At 41.9% G+C, this 26,856-nt stretch overlaps 1 protein-coding gene across 2 annotated transcripts in view; it reads right to left on the reverse strand.

Annotated features, from left to right (window-relative positions):
• Window positions 1-11,461: 11,461 nt before the first annotated feature.
• Window positions 11,462-26,856, reverse strand: part of pfkfb2a (6-phosphofructo-2-kinase/fructose-2,6-biphosphatase 2a) — a 57,335-nt gene continuing 41,940 nt past the window's right edge. For both annotated transcript variants that reach the window (XM_084067991.1, XM_084067992.1), the window contains exon 16: window positions 11,462-12,203. In XM_084067991.1, coding sequence (XP_083924117.1) covers window positions 12,150-12,203 — 54 coding nt within the window. In that variant the 3' untranslated portion in view covers window positions 11,462-12,149. The remainder of the gene's footprint in view (window positions 12,204-26,856) is intronic.

Consider the following 26,856-nt stretch of genomic DNA (forward strand, 5'->3'; position numbering starts at 1 on the left):
AGGAGGTGGGATCAAGTGGATTACGCACCAGATTTAAATTCACACAGATTATGTATGATGACTAATCTCTACACACACCAGTGACAGTGATTTTTTTTTTAACCAATGGGTTTCCATGATGCGCTGTGACAGATATGACAGATACCAGTGGTGGAAAGTAACTAAGTACATGTACTCAGTTACTGTAGGGCCCACTTGAGTAAAAATTTGAGGCATTTTTTACTTTACTTGAGTATTTCCAATGTAATACTTTTAGCTACTTCTACTCCACTATACATCTCAGAGGCAAATATTCTACTTTCACTACACTACAATTATTTGAAAACTTTAGTTACTAGTTACTTTGTAGATTTTGATTACAAAACATACATTAACCACTAACACTTACAATGCTTTGCGATGAGACACGTACATTGTGAGCTTGTAGATCTGCTATTTTCAAAATATTTGAATACATTTGAAACTCGTGAAATGGGAAATTCTGCATAATGAGTACTTTTACTTTGGTACTTTAAGTATATTTTGATACCAATATTTTTGTACTTTTACTCAAGTACATTTTTGATTCCGGACTTTTACTTGTATCAGAGTATTTCTACATTGCAGTATTGATACTTTTACTTAAGTAAGAAATGTGAGTACTTTTTCCACACAGACAGATAGACAGACAGACAGAGAGACAGAGAGACAGACAGCTATTTTTGATGGATCAGCTGTCTGTGGTTCTTAAACGTTTTCATGTCAAGGACCCCCAAATTCATAGGCTATTTGGCTGCGAACCCCCATTTGAAAATATTTTTGTGCCAGGGACCCACATACAGGATTTGCGTTGTTGTTTTTTTTACCCCCAAGATTGAAAATAGCAGAGCTTACAACGCGTCATTGTCACAATGCGTTGTGAGCTTGTAGATCTGCTCTTTTCAAATATCCACTGTAAAGGTTTATATTGGTTAAACTGAAAAAAAATCCCCATTATATAAATATATATATTTATATACATATATACATACATACCTACATATATACATAAAGATATACATACATGTCTGTCTGTCTAACATGGCTTCACCAAAAATAGCTGATCTAAAGTAAAAGTAAAGAAAATTAATACCTTTGAATTTAGGAGGGAGTGGCAGGAGTGATGCGGAGGTGGGCTGGGCTGGGCTGGTTCACCAGGCAGGAGGGAGAGCATCACGCTGGGTGAGACCTCAGAGTGTCTAACCGGATGTACCGGAAGTACCGCCCAAGAAAGTTACCTTGATGCTGTGCAGATCTGTCTACTGTACGTTCCCCATGGAACCTGTGTTGTGATGGTCGAAAAAAAGACAGCTTCCGGGGGAAGTACTAGTCTGCACATACAAGGGAAGATCCCGCCCTAGAGGCATGTTACCAGGCTTTTGTCCTTGTGAGATGAGAAAGGCTTGGTAACTTGGACAGTGGTTCTCAAAGTAAATAGTAAATAGTAAATAGATGGTACATTTCTATAGCACCTTTTATCCAAAGTATAGTGCAATACATTCACACATTGATGGCAGAGGAAACCATGCAAGGCAGGCACAAACCTGCTCATCATCGGGAGCAATTGGGGGTTCACTTCAGTGTCTTGCTCAAGGACACTTCAACAGTAACATGGGGAGCCAGGAATTGAACCGGAAACCCCTTACGGGTTTCCATTTGTTTATATTTGTACAATATCAGAGGTATGGGGGTCCTTGAAATTAAAAACACGTTTGAGAAGCAGTGGGCTAGGAGAGCAGTGGTCTTAAAGGACAGATGATGGTTAGTGTGATGAATGGAAGGAGTGTCGACTGAGGGAGGCTGTGAGGTCACAGGGAGCAGGTGTGTCAAAATCAAAACTCTGCACGCATGAATAGTTTATGACTGTTTATTGGAATGATTATGTATATTTCTGTTTCACAAGTTAATGTATGGGTCTGGCTTTGATGATGTTCATTATTACTCTACACCAGGGGTCTTCAACGTTTTCAGACCAAGGACCCCCTAGCTGAGAGAGAAATGAAGCAGGGACCCCCACTATATTGTATACAATTGTTTCAGATAAAACTTTTTTTGTTTTTTACTTGATCTGGTCTTTTTTTCCCCTCTACACCTATACCTCTTTGCCAAAAATAGCCGATTTACAAGCTCACAACGCCTCACAGCGCGAGGCGTTGTGAGCTTGTAGATCTGCTATTGTTGGCTAAAGTTCTCCTAAAGAATAGGGATTCTATAGGGTTCAAGTCAAGTGGTTAATGTAAAAAATATATCCTATCACACAAAGATTTGGCGGCCCCCCTGTAGTAACTCTGAGGACCCCCTAGGGGTCCCGGACCCCCTGTTGAAGACCCCTGCTCTACACTATATATATATATATATATCATTGTTTGTACTTGATTGGGTTTTAGATTGGTGTTATTCTTTTTAGAAAATCCTCCTGTGTGGACAGGTGTTGAAAATTAGCACTCATACTGTAACACCTTAAACAATGCATCTGGTTCGTCCAATGTGATTGTGATGTCCATGTCAAATAAATAAACATAACATAACATAACATAACATAACATAAAGGACAGGGACAGGGAGGGACAGACACACACACTGGGAGAAACACTGGTACAAAGTACTTTCATTATGAACGTTGAAACCGTGTTCATTTTAAACATATCAGGCTATGCTTCATCATGAGTGTTGTGTTTCTCACTATTATTTAACCACTTAAACCCCATTATGGTTGAGAGGAGTCTATACTGGTGTCTATTCTGTTTTCTTTTACTGTGGGGAAAAGCTTTCGCTCGCTGAAAATAGCAGATCGACAAGCTCACAACGTGAGCAGCTCACAACGTGAGCTTGATCTACTAATTTCAGCGAAAGCTTACAACGTGAGCTTGATCTACTAATTTCAGCGAAAGCTTACCCCACAATAGGGATGCTGGGGTTAAAGTTAACCCCAAGTTAAAGTGGTTAAAGGGATAGTTCACCCCAAAAATTACTTTTCTTCTATCGATTAGTCACCCCATTTTTTAGTTTTTGTCGCATTCCTAAGCCAATAATTTGATGACCAGCGGACCAGTAGGCAGCGGTTCCGGTAGGAGACACAAAGGAGACTCTTTGTGTCTCCTACCAGAACCACTGCCGGTCATCATATTATTGACTTAGGAACGCGACAAAAAACAAAAAAATATCCATGAATTCAAGTCTCCATGGGGTGACCAATCAATAGGAAAAAAGTCATTTTAGGGGTGAACTATCCCTTTAAACAAAGCTACAATCCATACATTTCACATCCACTGTCTCTCTCTCTCCGGAGAGAAAGATGTCATTGCAACGATGTCCACGAGCAACGATAAAGATGGCAGTGCTTCTCGTGAGCCAATCCCGTGCGCTGTCTTCAAATAACTTTATTGCCATCATTTACCACTACCTGACACCAGAGTCTAAATGTCTCCATGGAAGAGCAGGGAGACCAACTCCAGTCGCCGCAGTTGTGTTAGTTATTAACACATTCCACCATATTGGTTCATTAAAATAAGTCCTGTATTGTCATTTTAATATATTGGCTTGGTGTCAAGTATTTCTGGTATTGTGAGTTTAGATTCATTACAAAGCGTCTCTGACTGTACGGTTTCCATACGTGTATCATGGACAGGATTAGAGGGTGTGGTGGAATTTATGAATGCACTTCATAGGAATTATTGTGTTTCCTAATGGTGTTGAAATGCGGAGCAGGGGATTAAACCTGTCCGGTGTCTACAAAAGCAGTTTCACACGTCAGTCACGCTCAGTGGTGGAAGAGGTATACTCACATTTTTAATGTCTTAAGTAAAAGTACCAATACCACAATAAGCCTATAGAAATATTCTGTTACGAGTGAAAGTTCTGTATTCACATTTTACTTGAATAACAGTACAAAAGTGTTGACATCAAATTGTACTTAAAGTACCTAAAGTAAAAGTACTCATTGTCCAGAGAGTCCCATTTCAGGTTTCAAAATGTAAGACAATCTTTTGAAAATATAAAATCTACAAAATCACAATGCCTGTTTGTCTTAATAATCAAAATCTGCAAAGTAACTAGTAACTAAAGCTGTCAAATAATTGAAGTGGAGTAAAACAATTGTTTTACCTCTGAGATGTAATGGAGTACAAAAGCTTGTAAAACAAAAATTGTAAAAAAAAAAAAAAAATACCTCAAGATTATACACACAGTACTTGAGTAAATGTAATTGGTTACTTTCCACCACACTATCAGAGCTTTGTGGTTGGCACAGAGTTGTTATGTAATTAGGTGATGCTGTCATGATGCCACCATGCCCATATATGAGTAATATAATCCACCCCCTATCTCCGTGGAATGGATTAGCAACCAGAGTTGCCAAATTTTGCGAGACAAATAAGCAACCAGGTGTATGAACACAAGCCCAAAAGAAATTACTATAGTCCACATGAGCACTTTAAACCTACATACATCAGATATTTGAAAATAGCCAATCTACTGAGCTTGTAGATCTGCTATTCCCCCCCCCCCATTTTTTTTTGGAAAAAAGTGACAAATGTGGAATATCTTTTAAACATTTTAACAAAAATGTTGTATGGGGGGTCCCTGGCACAAAACATTTTCAGATGGGGGTCTGTGGACAAATACATAATTTTGGGGGGGTCCTTGACTTGAAAATGTTTTAGAATGTTTGGTTTAAACAACATTACACGCACTGACTTCTTTTGCACCTTGATCCCATGTATAATGCACTGACCTTTTTTTGTCTTTTATTGTGCTTTTCTTTTTTTCTCTAAGCACCATAACGTCCATAAGTATATAATGCACGGTATACATTGCTGCTATGCTCAGGCACCTTCGTCATATTTTTTTATCTCAGGTACTAGTGTAAATATGTAGATAACTTGTTTGGCCTTTTTGTTATTCTCTTGTTTGATCTCCCTTCCCACTTGTCCCCCCCCCAAACAAAAATAAGCAGCTACACTTTAGAAACAAGCCCCAAAAAAACCCTGCAAACACCAATATTTTCAAGCAACTTTAATGAAAAACAAGCCCAACGTCGCTTAGATTAAGCGGACATGGCAACCAGCTGATTAGAACTAACAAATAAAATGTTCTTCCCTGAAGATTATCTCTGCTTTGGTTTGTTTTGGGATATGATGGGGACATTCTGTCCAGACGCGCACGCAAGGACCCTGATGTCTTGTTGACGTTGTTGTCGGCCTGATTTACTCTTAGAAAACAAACTTATCCATTCAAAACCCCATATGGGTGACCGGAGTCCCTCAGGGCTCAATACTAGCGTAGTTTCTGTTTTCTGTTATTGAGGGGAAAGCTTTCGCAGAAAACAGCAGATCGACAAGCTCAACAATCATTTACAGTACATTCCCCTTTTAATTATAATTATTATTATAAGATAACATCTGGGAGACGATGACATTGCATGTATTCTAGAGATCTTTAACCATGCATGACATTACTGTATTCACTTATTAACTAGCATTATTATTAGCACAATTGTCAACTTGAAATGATTTGAAAACTACAGGTGGAATAATCGTGGAAGTGCATTATATTGTCTTTGTGTCCCGAGGTGTTTTATTATTATTGTTGATTGATTGCCTCAGACTTTTGTCATGTACTGTGAGCTTTGCCCATTGAGTCTACGCCTACATAAATAAACTTGACGTGACTTGACTTACTTGACCTGATGAACTGAAAGAATGTTTTCTTATCATGCTGTCAAGTCGTGGAATTTTCCTCATCCAGGAGCTTAAAAAACAACTCAAACAAAACACAGAAGATTGGAAGTAAAAGTTATACTTGGTATGACTATGTAGGCATTTGTCATAACATATTGTATTTGAAATTTGTTGTTCAAATATTTGTCAGTGTACTGCTATGTCGTTTTAAAAACAAGAATATACAAAGGTGATCTGAAATGAGGAATCTACAAGGATTCTACAGATCTACAAGCTCAAAACGCTTAAACTCTATATACTTTGTTGACTGGTGTCCCCCAGGGGTGTATACTAGGCTGCCTACTTTTTTCCCTCTGTACCAAATGTGTTTTATTTATTATTCTCTTTTTAGTGGAATGTGGATTTTAAACAGGAAGGCCAGTCATCTCAAACTCTTTGGTTACACAGGATGACAAGCATACAAACACAGTTCTGTCAGGAGACACCAGTTTAACCGTTTATTGCATTATGGAGATGGCAGTAGTTTGACATGGAGCTGGGGCGCTCCCTTCTGCAGCAATAGCACATTAGCATCAGAATACACAGAAATGTAATACCATGCATAGCCTAACCCAGTGGTTCTCAAACTTTTCAGGCCGTGACCCCCCCCAAAATAATCATATTGAACTGGGGACCCCCAACCCTGACAAGCACTTGGAATTGTAGGAGTTGAGGCATTACATTTTGCTTGACTCAGTTCCACAGATAAAAAAAATTGAAAATAGGCCCGGACGGCTGGCGTAGCGGTCCGGGCACCTAGGCTGCTAATTCAGCCTGACAGCTTGTTGCGGGTTCCGTTCGAAACCCCGATCCTGACGACCTTTGCTGCCCGTCACTCCCCGTCTCTCTCTCCCCATCTCCTGTCAGTCTACTGTATGCTATCAAATTAAGGCAAATAAATATCTTGCTTAATCACCTGGGACCAACCCCCCCCCCCAAATCATTTGGGGACCCACAGTTTGAGAACCACTGGCATAGCCAAACACCCCACGTTGTGAGCATGGCATACTGTATCTGTAAGACAGTCTAAATTAAGCGTAAGAGTGTCCTGCCAGAACTAAGACAATATTTTAAGTCAAATTATTTGACTTTTTGTTGCCAATAAACTAAGAAACATTAAGTATGATTTCAAAACACCAAAACATTTACATTTATTACACCATGTAGATAGAGTACAATAATATTAGAGTTAAAGACATACCAGCATACTGATATTCATTCGGTTCAGTTTGCAACATAATATTGTATCGTTGCTGTCAGGCGGAAACGAGCTAACTCCATTTTTGAGCTTTTCCATTTTTTTTTCATGAATCAGTGCTATTGAACACCCTTTACGTGGTTTCTGCCCGACAGCAGAGATATACAGTACACGCACATACATACCTTCAGTGTTCTTATTGCTTGTTACAGCCTTGTGTAAATAATGCAACATGAAGGCACTTCTGAAAATAAGATAATTTAAGCAGTGTTGTTTGAGGTACAAGTAGGTATGACTGACGTTAACACACCTACAGTACAGTACCTCTAACAACAATACTTAAAACAACAACAATTATGACATGTGGATGCCTGCAAGCGTCTCTTATTTTTGAATAGCCAACTAAACAATCTAAAATGCTTTCCCGGTTTGAATGGGTTAAGTTTACCACACATATATGTGCCACGTTACCAGTAGCTATAACACATTTTCCATTCTTTCATCTTCATCTTTGAAGACAACAACAACAATAATAAAGAACAAAAAAAGACAAATATAACTTCCTATATATATATAAAAATCACAGTTTAAATTAAATAAGTGTGTAATTCAGCCTCATTGAAAATAGTCATGATGTTTTTAATGGGATGAATTAAAACTGGCCATCAATGACAAAAATAAAACTAGAAAATGTGCTCCTCGGAGCACAGGTCTCCGCCAGTACTGTCTTGTCCTGTCTTACCTCACTTCAAAAGATATAAATGATCTTTTGAAGTGACACACCTATTTATAGGCCTCTATTTCATCATGTGTCTCACTAGCCAATCAAAGCACACCCTTTCAACATATTGTCACGTGTCACGTGAAGCTTGACCAATCTTGGTGGACACACGGAAGGACAAGAACGAAAACATAGTCTCCTGGCGGAGACAAAGGGTCACATTTAGCACAAGGGCACAATAGATCTATACACAGCAGCCATATTGGATCGAAATTGGGCCTCTTCCTTACTTCCATCACATGTCTTACCAAGTACTAATGAAGGCTCTGTTTCATTTAGTGTAGCACAGTGGTTCTCAAACCTTTTAATTTCAAGGACCCCCATAACTCACAGTGTACAAATGGACCCTTACGGGTCCATTTGGTTCCATTTGTACACTCTCAGAGTTACACACCCGTAAGTGGCCATTTGGAACCCCCTCAAGGAACCATGAGGGTCCCTGGACCACACTTTGAGACCCACTGGTGTAGCAGAGTGTTTCCAGTGAGCCAACATGTACACCATCAACACCATGACTCTGTTTGACCAGAATGGAACAGAGCCTTCATTAGTGTCATTGGTAGCACCTGTGAAGGAAGTAAGGAAGAGACCCGATTTCTTTCCAATATGGCTGCCGTGCATAGAGCCTGTAAACACATTACCCGCCAAAGACGCAGATCTGCGTTCTATTTAATTAATCACTTGCCCACCAAGAACGCAGATCTGCGTTCTATTATCACATTTTTGATAAACAACACTCCTAACTCAGTTTATTTTTTTTTGGATTGAAAACGACCTGTTTTCAAAGGGCCATAGCCCCAAAATGGCTGCTCACAGTTGGAATGTTATTGTCCCAGTGGATACACGGATCCCTCCGCCTAGCCACGGGGATTTTTCTATAAATTTTTGTACACAACGTGGCAATTACGCTGGCAAGGGGATAAAAAAACAATGTTTAATATCAAGGCGGGTAATGTGTTAATCACATTTTACTGTTCTTTGTTTCCTGATTATATTTTTTAAAACAATATGATGTAATTCAACCAGACTATCAAGTGTACAATATATTTTAAAATAGTCCCAACACAGTAACATAAAAGAAGTAGGATTTGGGGATTTCTTTAAGAGACATAACTGCATTTAAAAGGCAAGTTTCAATAGGCAGTGTACACAATTCACAATCACCAACACATTCTACATTTAATATAGTCTATAGCATTGAGATATAAATATATATATATATATATATATATATATATAATGGCTGGGTTTTTCTATCTCATTATGTTATCATCAGACATCAATCACCGCCTCTTTGATATCCAGCCATGCAAGTAAACTATTCAATAACCCTGAAATTCATCGCTGATTTAAGACTGCTGTGCAAAGGCATTCCGCTTAGATATATACATGTTACTCTACGTTGCATAAAGCTTAGATATTATATGTATAAGTGCACAAACAAAGCTTAGATATATGTATACGTAGTGTGTGCACGCTACGCTAGATTTACTTTACAACAATAAAAACATCATAGGAACCAAATGGATGTTTCCAGATCTGTAACACTGAGAGTGTATTAAAAACTGGCCAATTGTACACTCTGAGTGGATGGATAGATGATATGCTCTATTCACAGCAGCCATATTATGAAGACATTCACAGGTGTTACCAATGATACTAATGAAGGCTCTGTTCCATTCTGGTCAAACAGAGTCAGGGTGCTGATATTGTGCATGTTGGCCCACTGGAAACACCAGTGGGTCTACAGTTGGGGTCCAGGGACCCTCATGGGCTTCCAAATGCCCCCTTACGGGTGTGTAACTCTGAGAGTGTACAAATGGAACCAAATGGACCCGTAACCACTGTGCTACACTAAATGGAACAGAGCCTTCATTAGTATCATTGGTAACACCTGTGAATGTCTTCAAAATATGGCTGCTGTGAATAGAGCCTATTGAGATGAAGTCAAATAAATAGATGCAGTCCCGCCCCCTGTCTATAGGGGGCAGGTTACTGGTGCCGTTCACGGGGGAATAACTCAAAATACAAAGCAAATGATCTCAACTTACTGTCACGATTACAAATTTAAGTTGACGATGAATTGTCACTCAAATAATTGCGATTAACAATTTAATTGTGTGTTTGGCATTGAACACATGAATCATTTCTGTTTGCCTTTTATGCTACGTAATCAAAAGTTGCATAGGGCAGATGACAAATAACTTAAATATATAAACAGAAATGAATGATATTCAATCATTTTATACATGTGCAAATTGCAGAAATAGCTGCAAGCTTACAGCGCGTCACAAAGTGACGCGCTGTAAAGGCCTTTGCAGACAGGGTGCAATTTTTCACACAGAAAAAACTGACAATATCATTTTTTTAAAGAACACATGGTTCTGTATGACCTCATGCACAACGGCTCCAAATTTGCCGTGCGTCAAGGGGCTGCGGAGGTGCGTTTTTTTTTTCAATCGAACCCAGTTCGATTCGTGTGTCTTTTCGCATGCGGTAAAAACTGATTGACCAATCGCACCCCTGTCTGCAAAGGCCTTAAATCTGTTATTTCTGCTTTTTTTATATATTTGAAAATGTGTGAAAAATGTGTGAAAAACGATTAGACGATTATGTAATAATTCTGACAGGCCTAAACGTACTTCTTTAAATCAAGTCAACTCAATGAACTGTCAGTTAACTGCATACAGACCACTTGGTCTGGTTCTGGCTTCTGTTCTGATATTTCACAGTGTGGTCCGGTTTTCTTACATTACAATTCCTAAACATCCGCGATATGCATGCCCCCCCCATATTTAACCCATTAACACATTGACTGCCATCGGCTAATCTCAGAACGTCCATCGTAGTGCCAAGCAATTTCTTACCTTTTTTGTTTTTTTGATTCCGTCATAGGCCCCGCTAAATCCGTTTAAAATCCGCGTTCATTTGGTTCGACACAAACACGGGACCCGACCGAACAAAACGCTGAAAACCGTGCGGCGATCCGACACTGCATTCTGGAGAACGAGAGGAAAACGCTAAAATGGTGGATGCGGTGAGAAAAACAACAAGCCAGAGATAATGGCGTCCAAAGTTGACCGCTAGACAGGAAACGGAGGCGGGAGAAAAACCGGAAACAGTATTATTTCGTTTCCGGTCCGCCCACTTCGAGACCGGAAGTGCAAAAAAAATCCGGAATCTGCACCTGCACGATTTAACATGGGAAAACTACGGGACTACGGGCTACGGGAACGGCAGTTAACGGTTGGATTTAACGGCCCGTAGGACTACGGGCCTGGCAGTGGATGTGTTAAGACCTGAAGACGATTCTACAAATGTCTTCTAAAACAGTTTTCAGAAAAAACGTTTCTATATCAGTGGTGCTCAAACCTTTTTATGTCAAGGACCCCCAAAATTATTATTTGGCCGCCGACCCCCATCTCAAAATATTTTGTTCCAAGGACCCCCCCGGAAGCAAAGATTTGAGTTAAAAATGTTCGCTTTAAAACAATATATGTATTCAAAGATTTGCACACATTTTCACGATTTCTCAAAAATAGCAGATCTACAAGCTCATAGCGCGGCACCGAGCTTGTATGTCTGCTATTTTTTAATAGCCGAAGTGTAAAATAATGCTTTTTAGCTCAAATCAAAAAGTGACACAGATATGTTCCAGGTCTTAACATCTTACACCCAGGGGTCTGGACTTGGTCGGTCCCCTCCTCCCCCCCCCCCCTACAAAAAAATATCTTGGATGGAGGATTTTTGAATTCAAAGCTTATATTAATAGTATTTAGTCTGTCTTTCAATACTGTAGGTTGTAGTGATGTGCGGGTCGGGTTTTTTCATGACCCGCCCCGCCCGCCACGGAACCCAACCCCATATATAAATCTATGGCTCAACCCGCCCCGCGACCCGCGGTGGGGAAAAAAAAGATAATCATCATCATAATAGCTCAGATTTATATAGCGCTCTTTTAAGTACCCAAAGTCGCTTTAAATGTCTACAGTAGCACAACATTGTCATGGGCTAAATAAACAAGCATGTTGTTCAAAATAGGTGAGCGGCTGACCCGCTCAAAAATACTAATTGCCTTTGAAATCCTGACTCGACCACCCGCGCCGCGGGTTGACCTGCGGGACCAGCGGTTTACGGGTCGGCCCGCTCATCCCTAGTAGGTTAACATATTCTTAGATGCCTATTTGAGATGTTTTTATATAAATGGTATTTTATTGACGTCTCTTTTTTTTGGGCTGCTGTGCATAGAGCCTATATCCCCCCGGAGATGAATAAAGTACCTACCTACTGTACTACAGTATGTGTGTGGATATAGTAGCTGGATATGTGTGGATAGAGCAACAGAGAACAACAGACAGAGGTATTCCAGGACAACAGATACAAAGGAGAGCTCAAGGAGGTTCACCCATCTCTTCTCTTCTCTTCTCTACGCCTCTTAACTGTCGACACCATTGCCCGGCTCCTCCGGACTGGACTGGTTCAGGGACTCCTGCAGTAAAAGATCAAATAAACAAAGGTTTTGTGTGAAAAGGGGACAGAGTTGAAGGACAGTGTTTTTTGTTAAATAACTTGTGTTTATTGAGCACCATATTTGCATTGCAAACGAGCAGAGAGAGAAAAAAAAAGTAAACAAGAACAAATTGAAAAAATGCCATGTACATTGCAAATTACTTTTTTTTTAAATACATTTGTTTGGTGCCTTTTTTTCCTTTCTTTTTTCTCCCCCTTCCCCTTCCGACCCTTCCCAAGGTCTGTAGACCCGTAGGCACAGAAAAGTAATAGTACAGATATGTTTGGCAATAATATCCACAGTACCCTTATGTTAGTGACATTGACAAATTAAATGAAAACATACTGACAGACATTTCAGAATAAACAAAAAACAAAAAACTAAAAAAACAAACAACCCCTAACTACGTTTTACATGAATAAAATGAAACAACATAAATAAATATAGACATAGACATGGTCAGGCTTTCTGAGAGGCTGTTTGTGTGTTTCTCTTTGGCAACTTTTTGTCCTCCTCGACCTCTACCCCTTTTCGTTTGAAAAGGGGTAGGATCTCCCTCCGCCAGGAGCCCGGTCCGGCGCCGGTCTGGTGAAGGACAGGGTTAACTCACCCACTCACAGAATGAAGTGAGTGGTTTAAATGTCGTACATTTAAATGTTGGCTCAGATGTAACAGTCAAAACAGTATGTTTTGACTGTTACATCTGAGCCAACATTTAAATGTGCGAGGTCAACACAACATTCCATTTCTGCATTAGCACTTGGCGAGCAGAGTGGAACTCTATGTTTTGGAAAACGGGTCACGACACTTTAACCAAAACACAGAGAACTAGAAAAGCACACTTCACTGAGCACAGGTCTGCGCCAGGATGGGTGGCCCTATCTCAGGGCTGTGTGAGTCGTGGGGGGTGCGGCCATCAGGACGCGAGAGCGTCCTGATGGCCGCACCCCCCACGACTCACACAGCCCTGAGATATAGAGTAATATGAAATAATATAGATATATAGAATAATATAGAAATATGAAATATAGAGTGTGTATGACAATCAGTTTGATCGTGTGCGTTTGTGACTCCTCCTGTGGGCTGAAGTGAAAATGCTTTTGGAGGTGCGTGCTATAGAGCGGTGGTTCCCAAACTGGGGGTCGGGACCCCCAGCGGGGTCCCCAGATGATTAGCTTAATGTGCGACATTGTTTTCTCACTCAACAGTAAACAAACCAACAAACAGTATATGTGTATACAGGGTATCTGCACAATTCTAAAGAGACAATTTAATGACTTTTTAATACGAAATTGGCCAATCTTTTTAATATTATGTCAGAAAGAGGCAAACATTGTGAAAATAGCAGATCTACAAGCTTACAACGCCTCGCAGTGCGAGGCGTTGTGAGCTTGTAGTTCTGCTATTTTCACAACGTTTATCTGTGGAACCGAGTCAAACTAAATGTAATGCCTACATTTCCAAGAGCTTGTCAGGGTAGGGGGTCCCCAGTTCAAATATGATTATTTTGGGGGGTCGCGGCCGGAAAAGTTTAGGAACCATTGCAATAGAGGGCCCTCAACATGCGATTGGAAGTTGGGTATAATCGGATGTTGTGGTCATGAAAATATGTATTTTTTGTAAGAAATAGTGATGATGACACGAAGACAATGCAAATGACTGTATAGTTGAACTTGCAATAGTCGTCAGTATCACACGATTAATTCACCCATGTGGTCCTTTTTGATCTCCCCCCATGTCTAGACAGGACCACTTTCTCAGGGCTGTCACGATTACAAATTGAAGTTGACGATGAATTGTCACTCAAATAATTGCGATTAGCGATTTAATTGTGTGTTTGGCGTTGACACTCAGTCTGGCGGATGCTGAAAAGCTAGTCAATGCCTTTGTCTCCTCCAGGCTGGACTATTGCAACGCACTTCTCATCGGGATCCCAAGCAAGAGCCTTCAAAAGCTCCAATACATCCAGAACAGCTCTGCTATGATCCTGATGAGAGTGCATAAATATGAGCAGATCAACACCCATCTTCCACTCACTGCACTGGCTTCCCATCTCCTCCCGGACAGAATGCAAGATCTCCCTGTTTAACCCTCCAATGCATCCACGGTAATGCCCCCCCCCCCTTAACTTAATACAGCATTGGGTTAGCTATTCAGGTTTTAACCCCAAGGTTTTCATTATTAGGACTCTCCAAAATGCTGATTGGCGTCGAACACAAAATGATGGCATCGGTCGGGCTCTACAAATCGGTGTCGCTAGGCATGTGTGGCAACGGTTTGTGTCGTGATGAGGTCAAGACCACAGCTCTGCTCAGCATACATAAGGTGTGAAGGTACTTTACAGCATCACTTCTTCCCACTGAGACCAAGAGAGAACAAAGGGAGATAATAATACAGAGAGCATAAGGATGGCTTTTCCAGCCACATCAGAACCTATGACTCCGTCCCCATCACAGCCTATGTGTAGTGGAAACTTTGACCATGAACCACAACTCCTGGAAGGAGTGGGGTGGTCCCCGTCTTCCCAGACTAAGGTGTTATGTCCTGGGTGTCCATACACCTTCCCGTCTCAGGTCGTCCTCCATAAGCACCTGCAGAGCTGCCACAACGACCTCTACTGCCAAATGCTGAGGAACAGACAGATCACCACTGCAGCCTGTCAGGAAGTCACCAGCTCTGGGACCAGCCGGAAACAAGGAGACACAAAGCAACGAGACACAAAGCAACCAATATCTTACAGTCTTATCAAGACTTTCACTCAACCAGGTGAAGAAAAGCAGACTCATCATCTGGAGTACAGAGGAACGAAAACCCACTTCTGCAAGCTGTGTGACAAGATGGTGTCACACAGTTTCAGATGGTCAAGCAACCTGAAGACACACCAACCTGTCCACACCGGAGAAAACCCTTTCCACTGTAAACAGTGTGACAAGAGTTTCAGTCTGTTAGGGAACCTGACGACACACCTACTTATACACACTGGAGAGAAACCTTTCCATTGCGAAACATGTGGCAATAATTTCAGTGACTTAAGGAGCCTTACGCGACACCAGCTTCGAATCCACAATGGAGAAACACCTTTCCATTGTAACCAGTGTGACAAGAGTTTCAAGTATTCAGCTGCTCGGAATAGTCACCTGCGTCTCCACGCGATAGGAAAACCTTTCCACTGTGAACAGTGTGACGAAAGGTTCAGTACAATGGGTATTCTTCAACAACACCAGTTTGTCCACACCGGAGACAAGAACTTCTTAGACAATTTACAAGACCTACAGGTACACCAGCGTGTCCACACCGGAGAAAAACCCTTCCACTGTAAACAGTTTGGTAATAGATTCAGTACTATGGGTATTCTTCAACAACACCAGTTTGTCCACACTGGAGACAATGACTTCTCTAAATTAGACAATTTGAAGGGACACGAGCGTGTCCACACTGCGGAAAATCCTTACTACTGTATGCAGTGTGACAAGAATTTAAGTAGTTTACACAGCCTGAAGACACACCAGCATCTCCACTCTGGAGGACCTTTCCACTGTAAACAGTGTTACAAGAGTTTCAATGAGTTAGGTAGTCTGAAGAAACACCAGCGAATCCACCTTGCAGAACAACCTTTCCACTGTTTACAGTTGTGACAAGCATTTGAATGAGTTAGTTAAACCTGAAAGCACACCAGTGTATCCACACTGGAAACAGCGTGACAAGAGTTTCAGTCGGTTAGACAATGTAAGTGTTTACAGTCAAGAACGGGCCTCTTTGACTAAGCCACATTCATGAAACATCTTCCATTATTTTAGTGTGGTTCTACTCCTTCATGAAAGTGTTTAAAGGTTCTGTGACATTCATTTTCACTTTTTTTATTTTTTATGTTTTTAGGGGGGTTTTATGACCTCAATTACACCCCAAAAAACTGAACTTTGAACATTCAGTGGATTTTCTGTGGTCTGGGTTTTTTGAATAATTAGACTGAAAAGTAATCTGGGATTGGCCCCTTGACTTTGATGTCACAGTCCATTAATCCCACCCCCTCTCCTCCCCTCCCCTATCCTTTCCTTTTGGGGGGCGGAGCAGAGGCGATGATTGACAGGCAGAATCCCTCAACAGCGACACCCGCAGGCAAAGATTACTCTTGACATTGCAGTTGAAAAGGCTTTAGAAATGTGAGAGAAAAACACCTGCAATGGCCGACTGGAGTGGAATTTTCAGTTATACACGTTTGAAGTACCATGACAAAGACTTTTAATGTGTCTTAAAGCTGAATGTCATGAAACCTTTAAAGCCTTGATTTGTGTTCATGCAGAGGCAGTGTTGATTTGGTGAATCTCTGCTGGGACGCTATTTTAAAGACGTCACGCACATGTCGCTTAACACCTACACTACAGGTCACACAATGGACATTTCATATGCATCTAGGCTCATGTCTCTGTTAATTCACCTGGCGCGACACCTGGCAGTCAGCAGCCTTTGTAAACGTTGTTGAGGTGTGAACTTCAGAGTTGTTTTTAATCTATGCATGGGCGTGCACATGCTCCTGCTCCAAAGACTGGTGGGACGGCGTGTCATAGCGTCCCATGGCCAATGCAGCACTCTACACAGATGTATTAACATCTTGAAAGTTGAAGTTTATCTGAGCACACATCGAGGAGGAGCTCAGGTGGGATACACACACCACACATGTGAGGAAAAAGGCTCAGCAGCGACTATACTGGTTTCGTCGCCTGAAGAAGTTTGGAGTAGGCCCCCGTATCCTCAGGCTGCACCTCAACAGCTCCATTGAAAGCGCCCTGTCAGGATATGTGTAATGGGAAATAATAAGTTGTTCATTTTTATATTTCATTTACAGTAAATGACTGTTCTGACCGGTCGCGTCTAGTAAGGGTGTGAGTTAACACCTTGGCCTGAAGGCCTGTCTCGATTCAATCAAACCTTTTGATCAATGGCCTCAGGTGATTCTTTTGTTCTGACCAAGGTGTTGGCTGGTTGGTTGCTTGGTGACAAAGCTGGGAGGCCCCAGCCAGGGGGTCTGACTGTAACAACATTTCTAGTGTCTTGTTCGTCAAGGTCCCTGGGCTGAGTGACAGGACATGCAAGGCTGAAGCCTTGTGAGGGGAATATACTGTTGGCTTGCGTGACACTCTTCTGAATAAACTTGGGCTCATGCATTCATCTTCATGCACAATATATGATTATTTTCCACTACAATGTGTTACTTAATCCCGGCGGAGCGTATGCGCTACGCTAACTGCATGCAACTGTGTGCATCTGATCCCACTGACGTGACTGCACAGTCTGCACAGAAACACAGCACTGTCATTCACGATCTAATTGCACCATCTTCTTTGTAATATAATGTGTAGAAGTAATACATTACTGCAATATATCATGTAAAGTTATTTTTATTTGTCGATAATTATTTTTAATAATAATAATTTTATACAAAGCAGCCCAAGTCAGTACACTCACATGACTATCGATTTCCAACCATGTCTTTAACTACTATTAACTTCATGAATAGTAGATGTAGCATACTATTTGCATCTTCTACTCAAACTAAAACATGTTCATTGACCTATCTGTCCTTTGTCTAGGACCATGCATATTTATTTATTTTGATACTTAAACTTTTTGACAAAATATCACTCCGAATCTGTAATCAGTGTTCTAGGACTACTAAATGGTGACTGGCATCGGACTCTACATCGGTCGGCTCTACAAATCGGTGTTGTTAGGCATGTGTGGCAACGGTTTGTGTCGTGATGAGGTCAAGACCTCAGCTCTGCTCAGTATACATAAGGTGTGAAGGTACGTTACAGCATCACGTCTTCCCATTGAGACCAAGAGATAGAGAAAGTGTTAAGAGAAGGCTACAGAGAACGGTACAGAGAACAAAAGGAGATAATAAATCGTAGAGCATAAGGATGGCTTTTCCAGACACAACGGAACAACCTACAACTCCGTCCACATCACAGCCTATGTGTAGCGGAAACTTTGACCATGGACCACAAATCCTGGAAGGAGTGAAGAAGTCCCAGTCTTCCCTGACTAAGGTGTCATGTCCTGGGTGTCCATACACCTTCCCGTCTCAGGTCGTCCTCCATAAACACCTGCAGAGGAGCCACAACCACCTCTACTGCCAAATGCTGAGGAACAGACAGAAGACCACTGGAGCCTGTCAGAATGTAACCAGCTCCGGAACCAGCCAAAAACAAGGAGACACAAACCAACCAAGATCTTACGGTCTTACCAAGACTTTCACTCAACCAGGTGAAGAAAAGCAGACTCATCATCTGACGTACACAGGAACGAAAACCCACTACTGTAAGCTGTGTGACAAGAGTTTCAGATGGTTAAGCAACCTGAAGAGACACCTGCTTATACACACTGGGGAGCAACCTTTCCATTGTAAACAGTGTGACAAGAGTTTCAGTCTATTAGGGAACCTGAAGACACACCTGCTTATACACACTGGAGAGAAAACTTTCCATTGTGAAACATGTGCCAAGAGTTTCAGTGACTTAAAGAGCCTTAAGCGACACCAACTTCGAATCCACACTGGAGAAACACCTTTCCATTGTAACCAGTGTGACAAGAGTTTCAAGTATTCAGGTGATCTGAATAGTCACCTGCGTCTCCACATGTTAGGAAAACCTTTCCACTGTGAACAGTGTGACAAAAGCTTCAGCCGGTTACAAGACCTAAAGGTACACCAGCGTGTCCACACTGGGGAAAAACCCTTCCACTGTAAACGGTGTGGCAAAAGCTTCAGTATTATGGGTAACCTTCAGCAACACCAGTTTGTCCACACTGGAGAAAAACCTTTCTACTGTAAACAGTGTGGCAAGAGCTTCACTTTCTCAAGTGAGTTGAAGACGCACCTGCGTGTCCACACTGGAGAAAGACCTTACCACTGCAAAGAGTGTGACAAGAGCTTCACTGCCTTAAGTGTTTTGAAGAGACACGAGCGTGTCCACACTGGGGAAAAACCTTACTACTGTAAACAGTGTAACAAGAGTTTCAATGAGTTAGGTAATCTTAAGAGACACCAGCGAATCCACACTGGAAACAATGTGACAAGCGTTTCAGTCGGTTAGACAATCTAAGCGGTTACAGTCAAGAACAGGCCTCATTGACGAAGCCAGATTCATGAAATTTCTATTTCAGTGCTGTCCTGCTCCTAAGACTACTGTCAGATTCATGAAAGTGTTTACAGCCTTCATGATTTGTGTTCATACACAGGTGTATCAACAAGTTTAAGTTTCTCTGAGCACACATCGAGGAGCTCAGGTGGGATACACACACCACACATGTGAGGAAAAAGGCTCAGCCACGACTATACTGGTTTCGCCCCCTGAAGAAGTTGGGAGTAGGCCCCCGTATCCTCAGGCTGCACCACAACAGCTCAATTGAAAGCGTTCTGTCAATATATGTGTAATGGGAAATATTAAGTTGTTAATTTTTATATTTCATTTGCAGGAAATTATTGTTCCGACTGGTCTAGTAAGGGTGTGCATGGGAGCAGTATGGGTTGGCTGCACGAGAAAATAAAAACCTACAGCGGGTGGTGCGGTCGGCAGATGGGAGACGAGCTTCCCTCGCTCCTGGAAGTGAAGAAGGAGAGGTGTGTAGTCAAAGCTCAGCGCATCATCAAGGACCGGCACCAGCACACCACACCAGCCACAAACTGTTCGTACCCCTACAACGACAACGGCCAGGCAACAGGGCCGGATTCACCATTTGTGGTGCCCCAAAATACGACACGTTTTGTCAGGAGGGGGTGCTGCAGAAAACGTTTGCTTCGCCAGTGGGGTGACGGGTGCTGCCGACGTGTTTTTCACACCATTTTAGGCTTCAAACAGCCAAAAGGCAACATAAACAGAGAAAAAGCCACTCCTCCAACTCAAATTACAAGGAAGGGAATGGACAGTTTCACATGACCCACTTCTCCTTCTCTGGGACCCAAGCGGTGACCCATAGGCAAGTGAACAGCACCATCTAGTGGAAAACCACTGAAAACACAAAATCTCGTTAAAGTCGCCAATGGCAGAATCTGACGAAAAATCTTGTCAGTTGCAGGCAAAGAGTTGGCATGAGGCATGACCACAGCCTGTCACCAGATATGGACCTTTATCCTTTTCCTGTGTTTTTTTTTTTACCAAATGGATTGTACCAGTGAAAGGTACCTTTTAGTGGACTATGTGGTTTGAAGTTAACATGGGCTGACACTCTTCACACCTTATTCTTGTGTACAATGCATTGATATTATTTTTGCACCTTAATGTCTAACATCATGTACAATATATACTGCTATGTAGATGCACCTTATGTCTAACCTCGTGTACATACTGTACCGAAATGGATGTGCCCATGTCTAGATATACAGATATCTCAAAACTGTGTAAATTTGCAAAAAAAAGAATTTCACTCGCTTTTGTACACCCGTAAACCTGTGGCGTGACAGAAAAGCTGATTCTCGTTATACAATGGGTGTGAATGCCATGCAGTGTTCTTAATTCACATAAATCATGCGTGACCGTTGACATTTTCTCTCTTCCGGTAAGAGAAAGTGTTGCATCTAGTTGTGCAGTTACACTGAGCACAGATATACAAGCTCATAGCACGGCACTCGGTGCCACGCTATGAGCTTGTAGATCTGCTATTTTAGAAAAATCTTGAAAATGTGTGCATATCTTTGAATATATACATTTTTTAAGGCGAACATTTTAAACTAAAATCTTTGCTTCTGGGGGTCCCTGGCACATTTTCAGATGGGGGTCCGTGGCCAAATGTATATCAATTTAGGGATTCTTGGCATGAAAAAGGTTGAACACCACTGCAGCAGTAATCCTCTCTTCGCTTTGTGTCTGTACTGTTTGCAGCACCATGTTTTTCAATGAGAATGAGCTGTAATTCGTATTATGAACAATAGAACGATACAATTAGTAACTGATAGATACATGAAAAGGAAAAACAGACAGGGTCTAAAAACGGCGTTGATCCATTTGTATCTCTGCCGTCGTGGTGGTGATATTGATGATGTCATACTGATGATGTCAGCCCTCCTCAAATATGGAGGGATGGCGCCTTGCACCAATCAGTAGAGCCCGACCGATATATCGGTCTGGATGATATATACGGTTATATTGGCCATTATTTGCCTTTTTTGATGCCCTCAGCATCGGTAGTCATTTAAAGGTTCTATGACATTCATTTTCACTTTTTTTATTTTTCATGTTTTTTGGGGGGTTTTATGACCTCAATTACACCCAAAAAATCTGAACATTCAGTGGATTTTCTGTGGTCTGGGGTTTTCTGAATAATTAGGCTGAAAAGTAATCTGAGCTTGGCCCTTCGGCAGTGAGGTCACAGCCGATTAATCCCGCCCACTCTCCCCCTCGCCCCTCCCCTCCCCTATCCTTTCCATGACAAAGACTTTTGACTCATTGAGTGCCAGAATGTTTTTTTTTGGTTAAACGTTTGGCAATTCTGGCACTCAATTGTACTACCTATGAGTATGTAAAAGAACAGAAACGAATAAACAAAAAATATTTCTATATTATGTTGTCCCAGTGCCAGAGTTTTTTCCACAGAAAACAAAAAGTGCTTAGGAAGCGAGATACAGCCTTTTTCATTTCTAAGTAGTGTAACACTAGGTAGTGTAACACTCCTTGTAGTAAACAAGGAGTGGATGGAGCTGCAAATCTTCAGATGATGATATCTTGGGTTCTGGACATGTTTTTCCAAAAAAAAAAAAAAAAAAAAAAAAGTTTCTTTTTTTTAAAACTATTTTTTCAAAAACACGTGAAACACGTCATTGGCACGTTGAGCCATAGCGGTAAAAACACGTGAAACACGTTAATGGCACTCAATGAGTTAACACATTGGGTGCCAAAACCGTATATATACGGTTTTGGAAATACAACCATGTAGTGCCAAAAGCGTATATATACGTTTTTTGAAAAAAAAAAAAAAAAATCTCTGCTCCTGTGTACTTTTTTTTTTACAATGTTAATTTGACTATTTTCAACTGGCTGCAACTATGGAACGGATTACCGAATGTTTTTAATTCCCCCCCCCCGCCCCCCCCCCCCGATTGTATGAGACCTCTATGTGTGTAATGAGGGGATCACCGTGAGGACGGTGATCACTGAAAATATTTTGTGACTACTTGAAAAAGGTTCAAAAATGGTTAAAAATCCAGGCACTCAACGTACATTTTTTTAATAAACCTCTGGCACCTCAAGTGTTAATGTGTGGTAAAACTGAACGTCATGAAACCTTTAAGCCAATGTGTACAGATCTTTCAAAGAATTTCAGCTATTCGGCTATTTTATTAGAAAACTGTTGCACTTTTTGACACAATATCAGTCCAGATCTGTAGTCAGTGTTCTAGGACTCTCCTTAATGGTGACTGGCATCCCACTCTACATCGATCGGGCCCTACAAATCGGTGTTGTTAGGCATGTGTGGCAACGGTTTGTGTCGTGATGAGGTCAAGACCTCAGCTCTGCTCAGTATACATAAGGTGTGAAGGTACTTTACAGTATCACTTCTTCCCATTGAGACCAGGAGATAGAGAAAGTGTTGAGAGGAGGCTACAAAGAACGGTACAGAGAACAAAAGGAGATAATAATACAGAGAGCATAAGGATGGCTTTTCCAGCCACAGCAGAAGCTACAACTCCGTCCCCATCACAGCCTATGTGTAGTGGAAACTTTGACCACGAACCACAACTCCTGGAAGGAGTGAGGAGGTCCCAGTCTTCCCCGACTAAGGTGTCATGTCCTGGGTGTCCATACACCTTCCCATCTCAAGCCGTCCTCCATAAACACATTCAGATGAGCCACAACGACCTCTACTGCCAAATGCTGAGGAACAGACAGATTACCTCTGCAGCCTGTCAGGAAGTCACCAGCTCTGGAACCAGCCAGAAACAAGGAAACACAACCAACCAAGATCTTACAGTCTTAGCAAGACTTTCACTCAACCACGAGAAGAAAAGAAGACTCATCACGTACACAGGAACGAAAACCCACTTCTGTAAGCTGTGTGACAAGAGTTTCAGAGGTCACTTGAACAGACATCAACTTGTCCACACCGGAGAAAAACCTTTCCTCTGTAAACAGTGTGACAAGAGTTTCAATCAGTTAGCGCAACTGAAGACACACCTGCTTATACACACTGGAGAGAAACCTTTCCATTGTAAACCATGTGACAAGGGTTTCAGTAGCTCAAGGAGCCTTAAGCGACACCAGCTTCTCCACACTGGAGAAAAACCTTTCCATTGTAACCAGTGACAAGAGTTTCAAGCTGACAAAGGATCTGAATTATCACCTACGTCTCCACGCGATAGGAACACCTTTCCACTGCAAACGGTGTGGCAAGAGTTTCAGTCAAATCGGTAGCCTTCAGAAACACCAGTTTGTTCACACTGGAGAAAAACCTTTCTACTGTAAACAATGTGACAAGAGCTTCACTTACTCAAGTGATTTGAAGACGCACCTGGGTGTCCACACTGGAGAAAGACCTTACCACTGCAAAGAGTGTGACAAGAGCTTCACTGCCTCAAGTGTTTTGAAGAGACACGAGCGTGTCCACACTGGGGAAAAATTACAACTGTAAACAGTGTAACAAGAGTTTCAATGAGTAGGTAGTCTGAAGAGACACCAGCGAATCCACACTGGAAACAATGTGACAAGCATTTCAGTCGGTTAGACAATCTGAGTGTTTACAGTCAAGAACGGCCTCATTGACAAAGCCAGATTCATGAAACGTCTTAAATTTCTATTTTTTGTGTTGTCCTGCTCCTACGACCAACGTCAGATTCATGAAAGTGTTTACAGCCGTGATTTGTGTTCATGCACAGGTGTATCAACACGTTCAAGTATCTCTGAGCACACATCGAGGAGGAGCTCTAGAGGGATACACACACCACGCATGTGAAGAAAAAGGCTAAGCAGCAACTACACTGGTTTCGCCGCCTGAAGAAGTTCGGAGTAGGCCCCCGTATCCTCAGGCTGTACTACAACAGCTCCGTCGAAAGCGCTCTGTCAGGATATGTGTAATGGGAAACATATTTTTTTATATTTCATGTCCAGTTAATTACTGTTCTGACTGGTCACGTCTAGTAAGGGTGTGAGATAACACCTTGGCCTGAAGGCCTGTCTCGATTCAATCAACCCTTTTGATCAATGGCCTCAAGTGATTCTTTTGTTCTGAGCAAGGTGTCGGCTGGTTGGTTGGTGACAAAGCTGGGAGGCCCCAGCCAGGCGGTTTGACTGTAACAAACCTTCTATTGTCTTGTTTGTCAAGGTCCTTTTGGCCTGTTGTCCTGCTTGTATGAGTATATAAAGTGACTGTAATGAGTAGTGGTGGGGGAAAACGTTCATTTCAGTGAACGAACTATTTCGTTCACAGCAATGATTTTGTTTAAATGATTCGTTCACGTTCTCGTTCAGTAGTGACATTTTCTAATGAAAAACACTAACCCAGGAGTGTTATTATTACGTCGTGCATACAGCCCGCCCTCCCATCCTGTGTACGGGGGGAGGGGATGGGGGGCTGAACGATAGCGTGAACGTGACAGTTTCAGGGAGTGAACAAACTCGTTCACGTTCACGGCAATGAACTAGTTAATTTGAACGAATCGATCATGAACGACCCATCAGTAGTAATGAGACATTTGGGGAGCTTTGGGATGAGATGGGCTGAGTGAGAGGATGAGCAAGGCTGAAGCCTTGTGAGGGAAATATGCTGTTGACATGCGTGACACTCTTCTGAATAAACTTGGGCTCATGGATTCATCTTCTGCATGGACAATATATGCTTATTTTCCACTACAATGTATTACTGCTTGGAACGGTACCTGTACTGCACGAGAAAATTAAAACCTAAAGCGGGTGGTGCGGTTGGCAGATGGGAGGCGGGCTTCCCTCGCTCCTGGAAGTGATCAAGAAGAGGTGTGTAGTCAAAGCTCAGGGCAAAGCATCATCAAGGACAGGCACCAGCCCACCACCCCAGCCACAAACTCTTCATACCCCTACAACGACAACGACCAGGCAACAGGGCCGGATTAACCATTTGTGGTGCCCCGAAATACCCCACGCTATGTTGCCGTCGTTCCCTGTGGAAGGGAAATAATATCCTTCAATAAACTGGTATGAAATAGCCTTCATTACACTGGTATGACATAACCGTCATTACACTGGTATGACATAGCCTTCAATACGCTGGTATGACATAGCCTTTAATACGCTGGTATGAAATAGCCTTCAATACACTGGCATGAAACGGCTACCATTACACTGTTGAACAAGGTATGACCACCGCCTGTCACCAGACTGGCCATGGACCTTTTCCTTTTCACTGTGTGTTTTTGGGGCGGTGTAACCACCCCCTATAAGTGAGTTTTGGACACTGACCAATCCTGCACCGTGATTGGCCAATAGTCTACAACGCAGTCTACACCCCTAACCCTTCCATTGTTAATGCAAATCGATACTTTTGCAAAATCAGCCAATCACATTACAGCTAGTGTCATCACCACTAACTGTAATGTGATTGGCTGACTTTGCAAATTCAGGACTGTGATTGGCTAGCGAAACACATGACACATGTGCAGCCCTATGAATAGCAGTATGGACTTGGAAAAAAAGTCATTTATCCTTTTTTTTAAGTGAGTCATGTTGTGATGACCACACACCGCCCACGTGATTTTGTTTTTACCATGTGGATTGTACAAGTGAAAGGTACCTTTTAGGGAACTATGTGGTTTGATCGGCCATTATTTGCCTTTTTTGACGCTATCAGCATCGGCAGTTATTTAAGCCAATGTGTACAGATTTTGAGTGGTGCCGAAGGCAACCACTCCTATATCTGGCTTTGTCCGTGTGTCCGTATGTATGTATGTATGTATGTATGTATGTATGTATGTATGTATGTATGTATGTATGTATGTATGTATATATGTATGTATGTATGTATGTCTGTCCACAAACATTGATGACAACATCAATACGGGGGTCAATACGGGGCTCATCAAAGGCACCACTCACTTCACACAAGGTGTGATTTATTTTTTAACTTCAGCTATTCGGCTATTTTATTAGATTTCTTTTGCACTTTTTGATGAAATATCAGTCAGAATCGGTAATCGGTGTTCTAGGACTAGGAGTCTAGGAGAATGTGGATTGGCATCGGACTCTATACATCGGTCGGGCTCTACAAATCGGTGTTGTTAGGCATGTGTGGCGTGATGAGGTCAAGACCACAGCTCTGCTCAGCATATATATGGTGTGAAGGTACTTTACAGTATCACTTCTTCCTATCGAGGCTAAGCGGTAGGGAATGTGCTAAGAGAAAGCTGCAGAGAGCAAAGGGAGGTAATAATACAGAGAGCATAAGGATGGCTCTTCCAGCCCCAACAGAACCTACAACTCCGTCCCCATCACAGCCTATGTGTGACCATGAACCACAACTCCTGGAAGGAGTGAGGCGGTCCGGAACCAGACAGAAACAAGGAGACACAAACCAACCAAGGTCTTACAGTCTTACCAAGACTTTCACTCAACCAGGTGAAGAAAAGAAGACTCATCTGACGTACACAGGAACGAAAACCCACTTCTGTAAACTGTGT

Source organism: Gymnoscopelus microlampas (assembly GCF_963454915.1).
Source record: "Gymnoscopelus microlampas genome assembly, chromosome: 10".
In the NCBI taxonomy this organism is placed as follows: domain Eukaryota; kingdom Metazoa; phylum Chordata; class Actinopteri; order Myctophiformes; family Myctophidae; genus Gymnoscopelus; species Gymnoscopelus microlampas.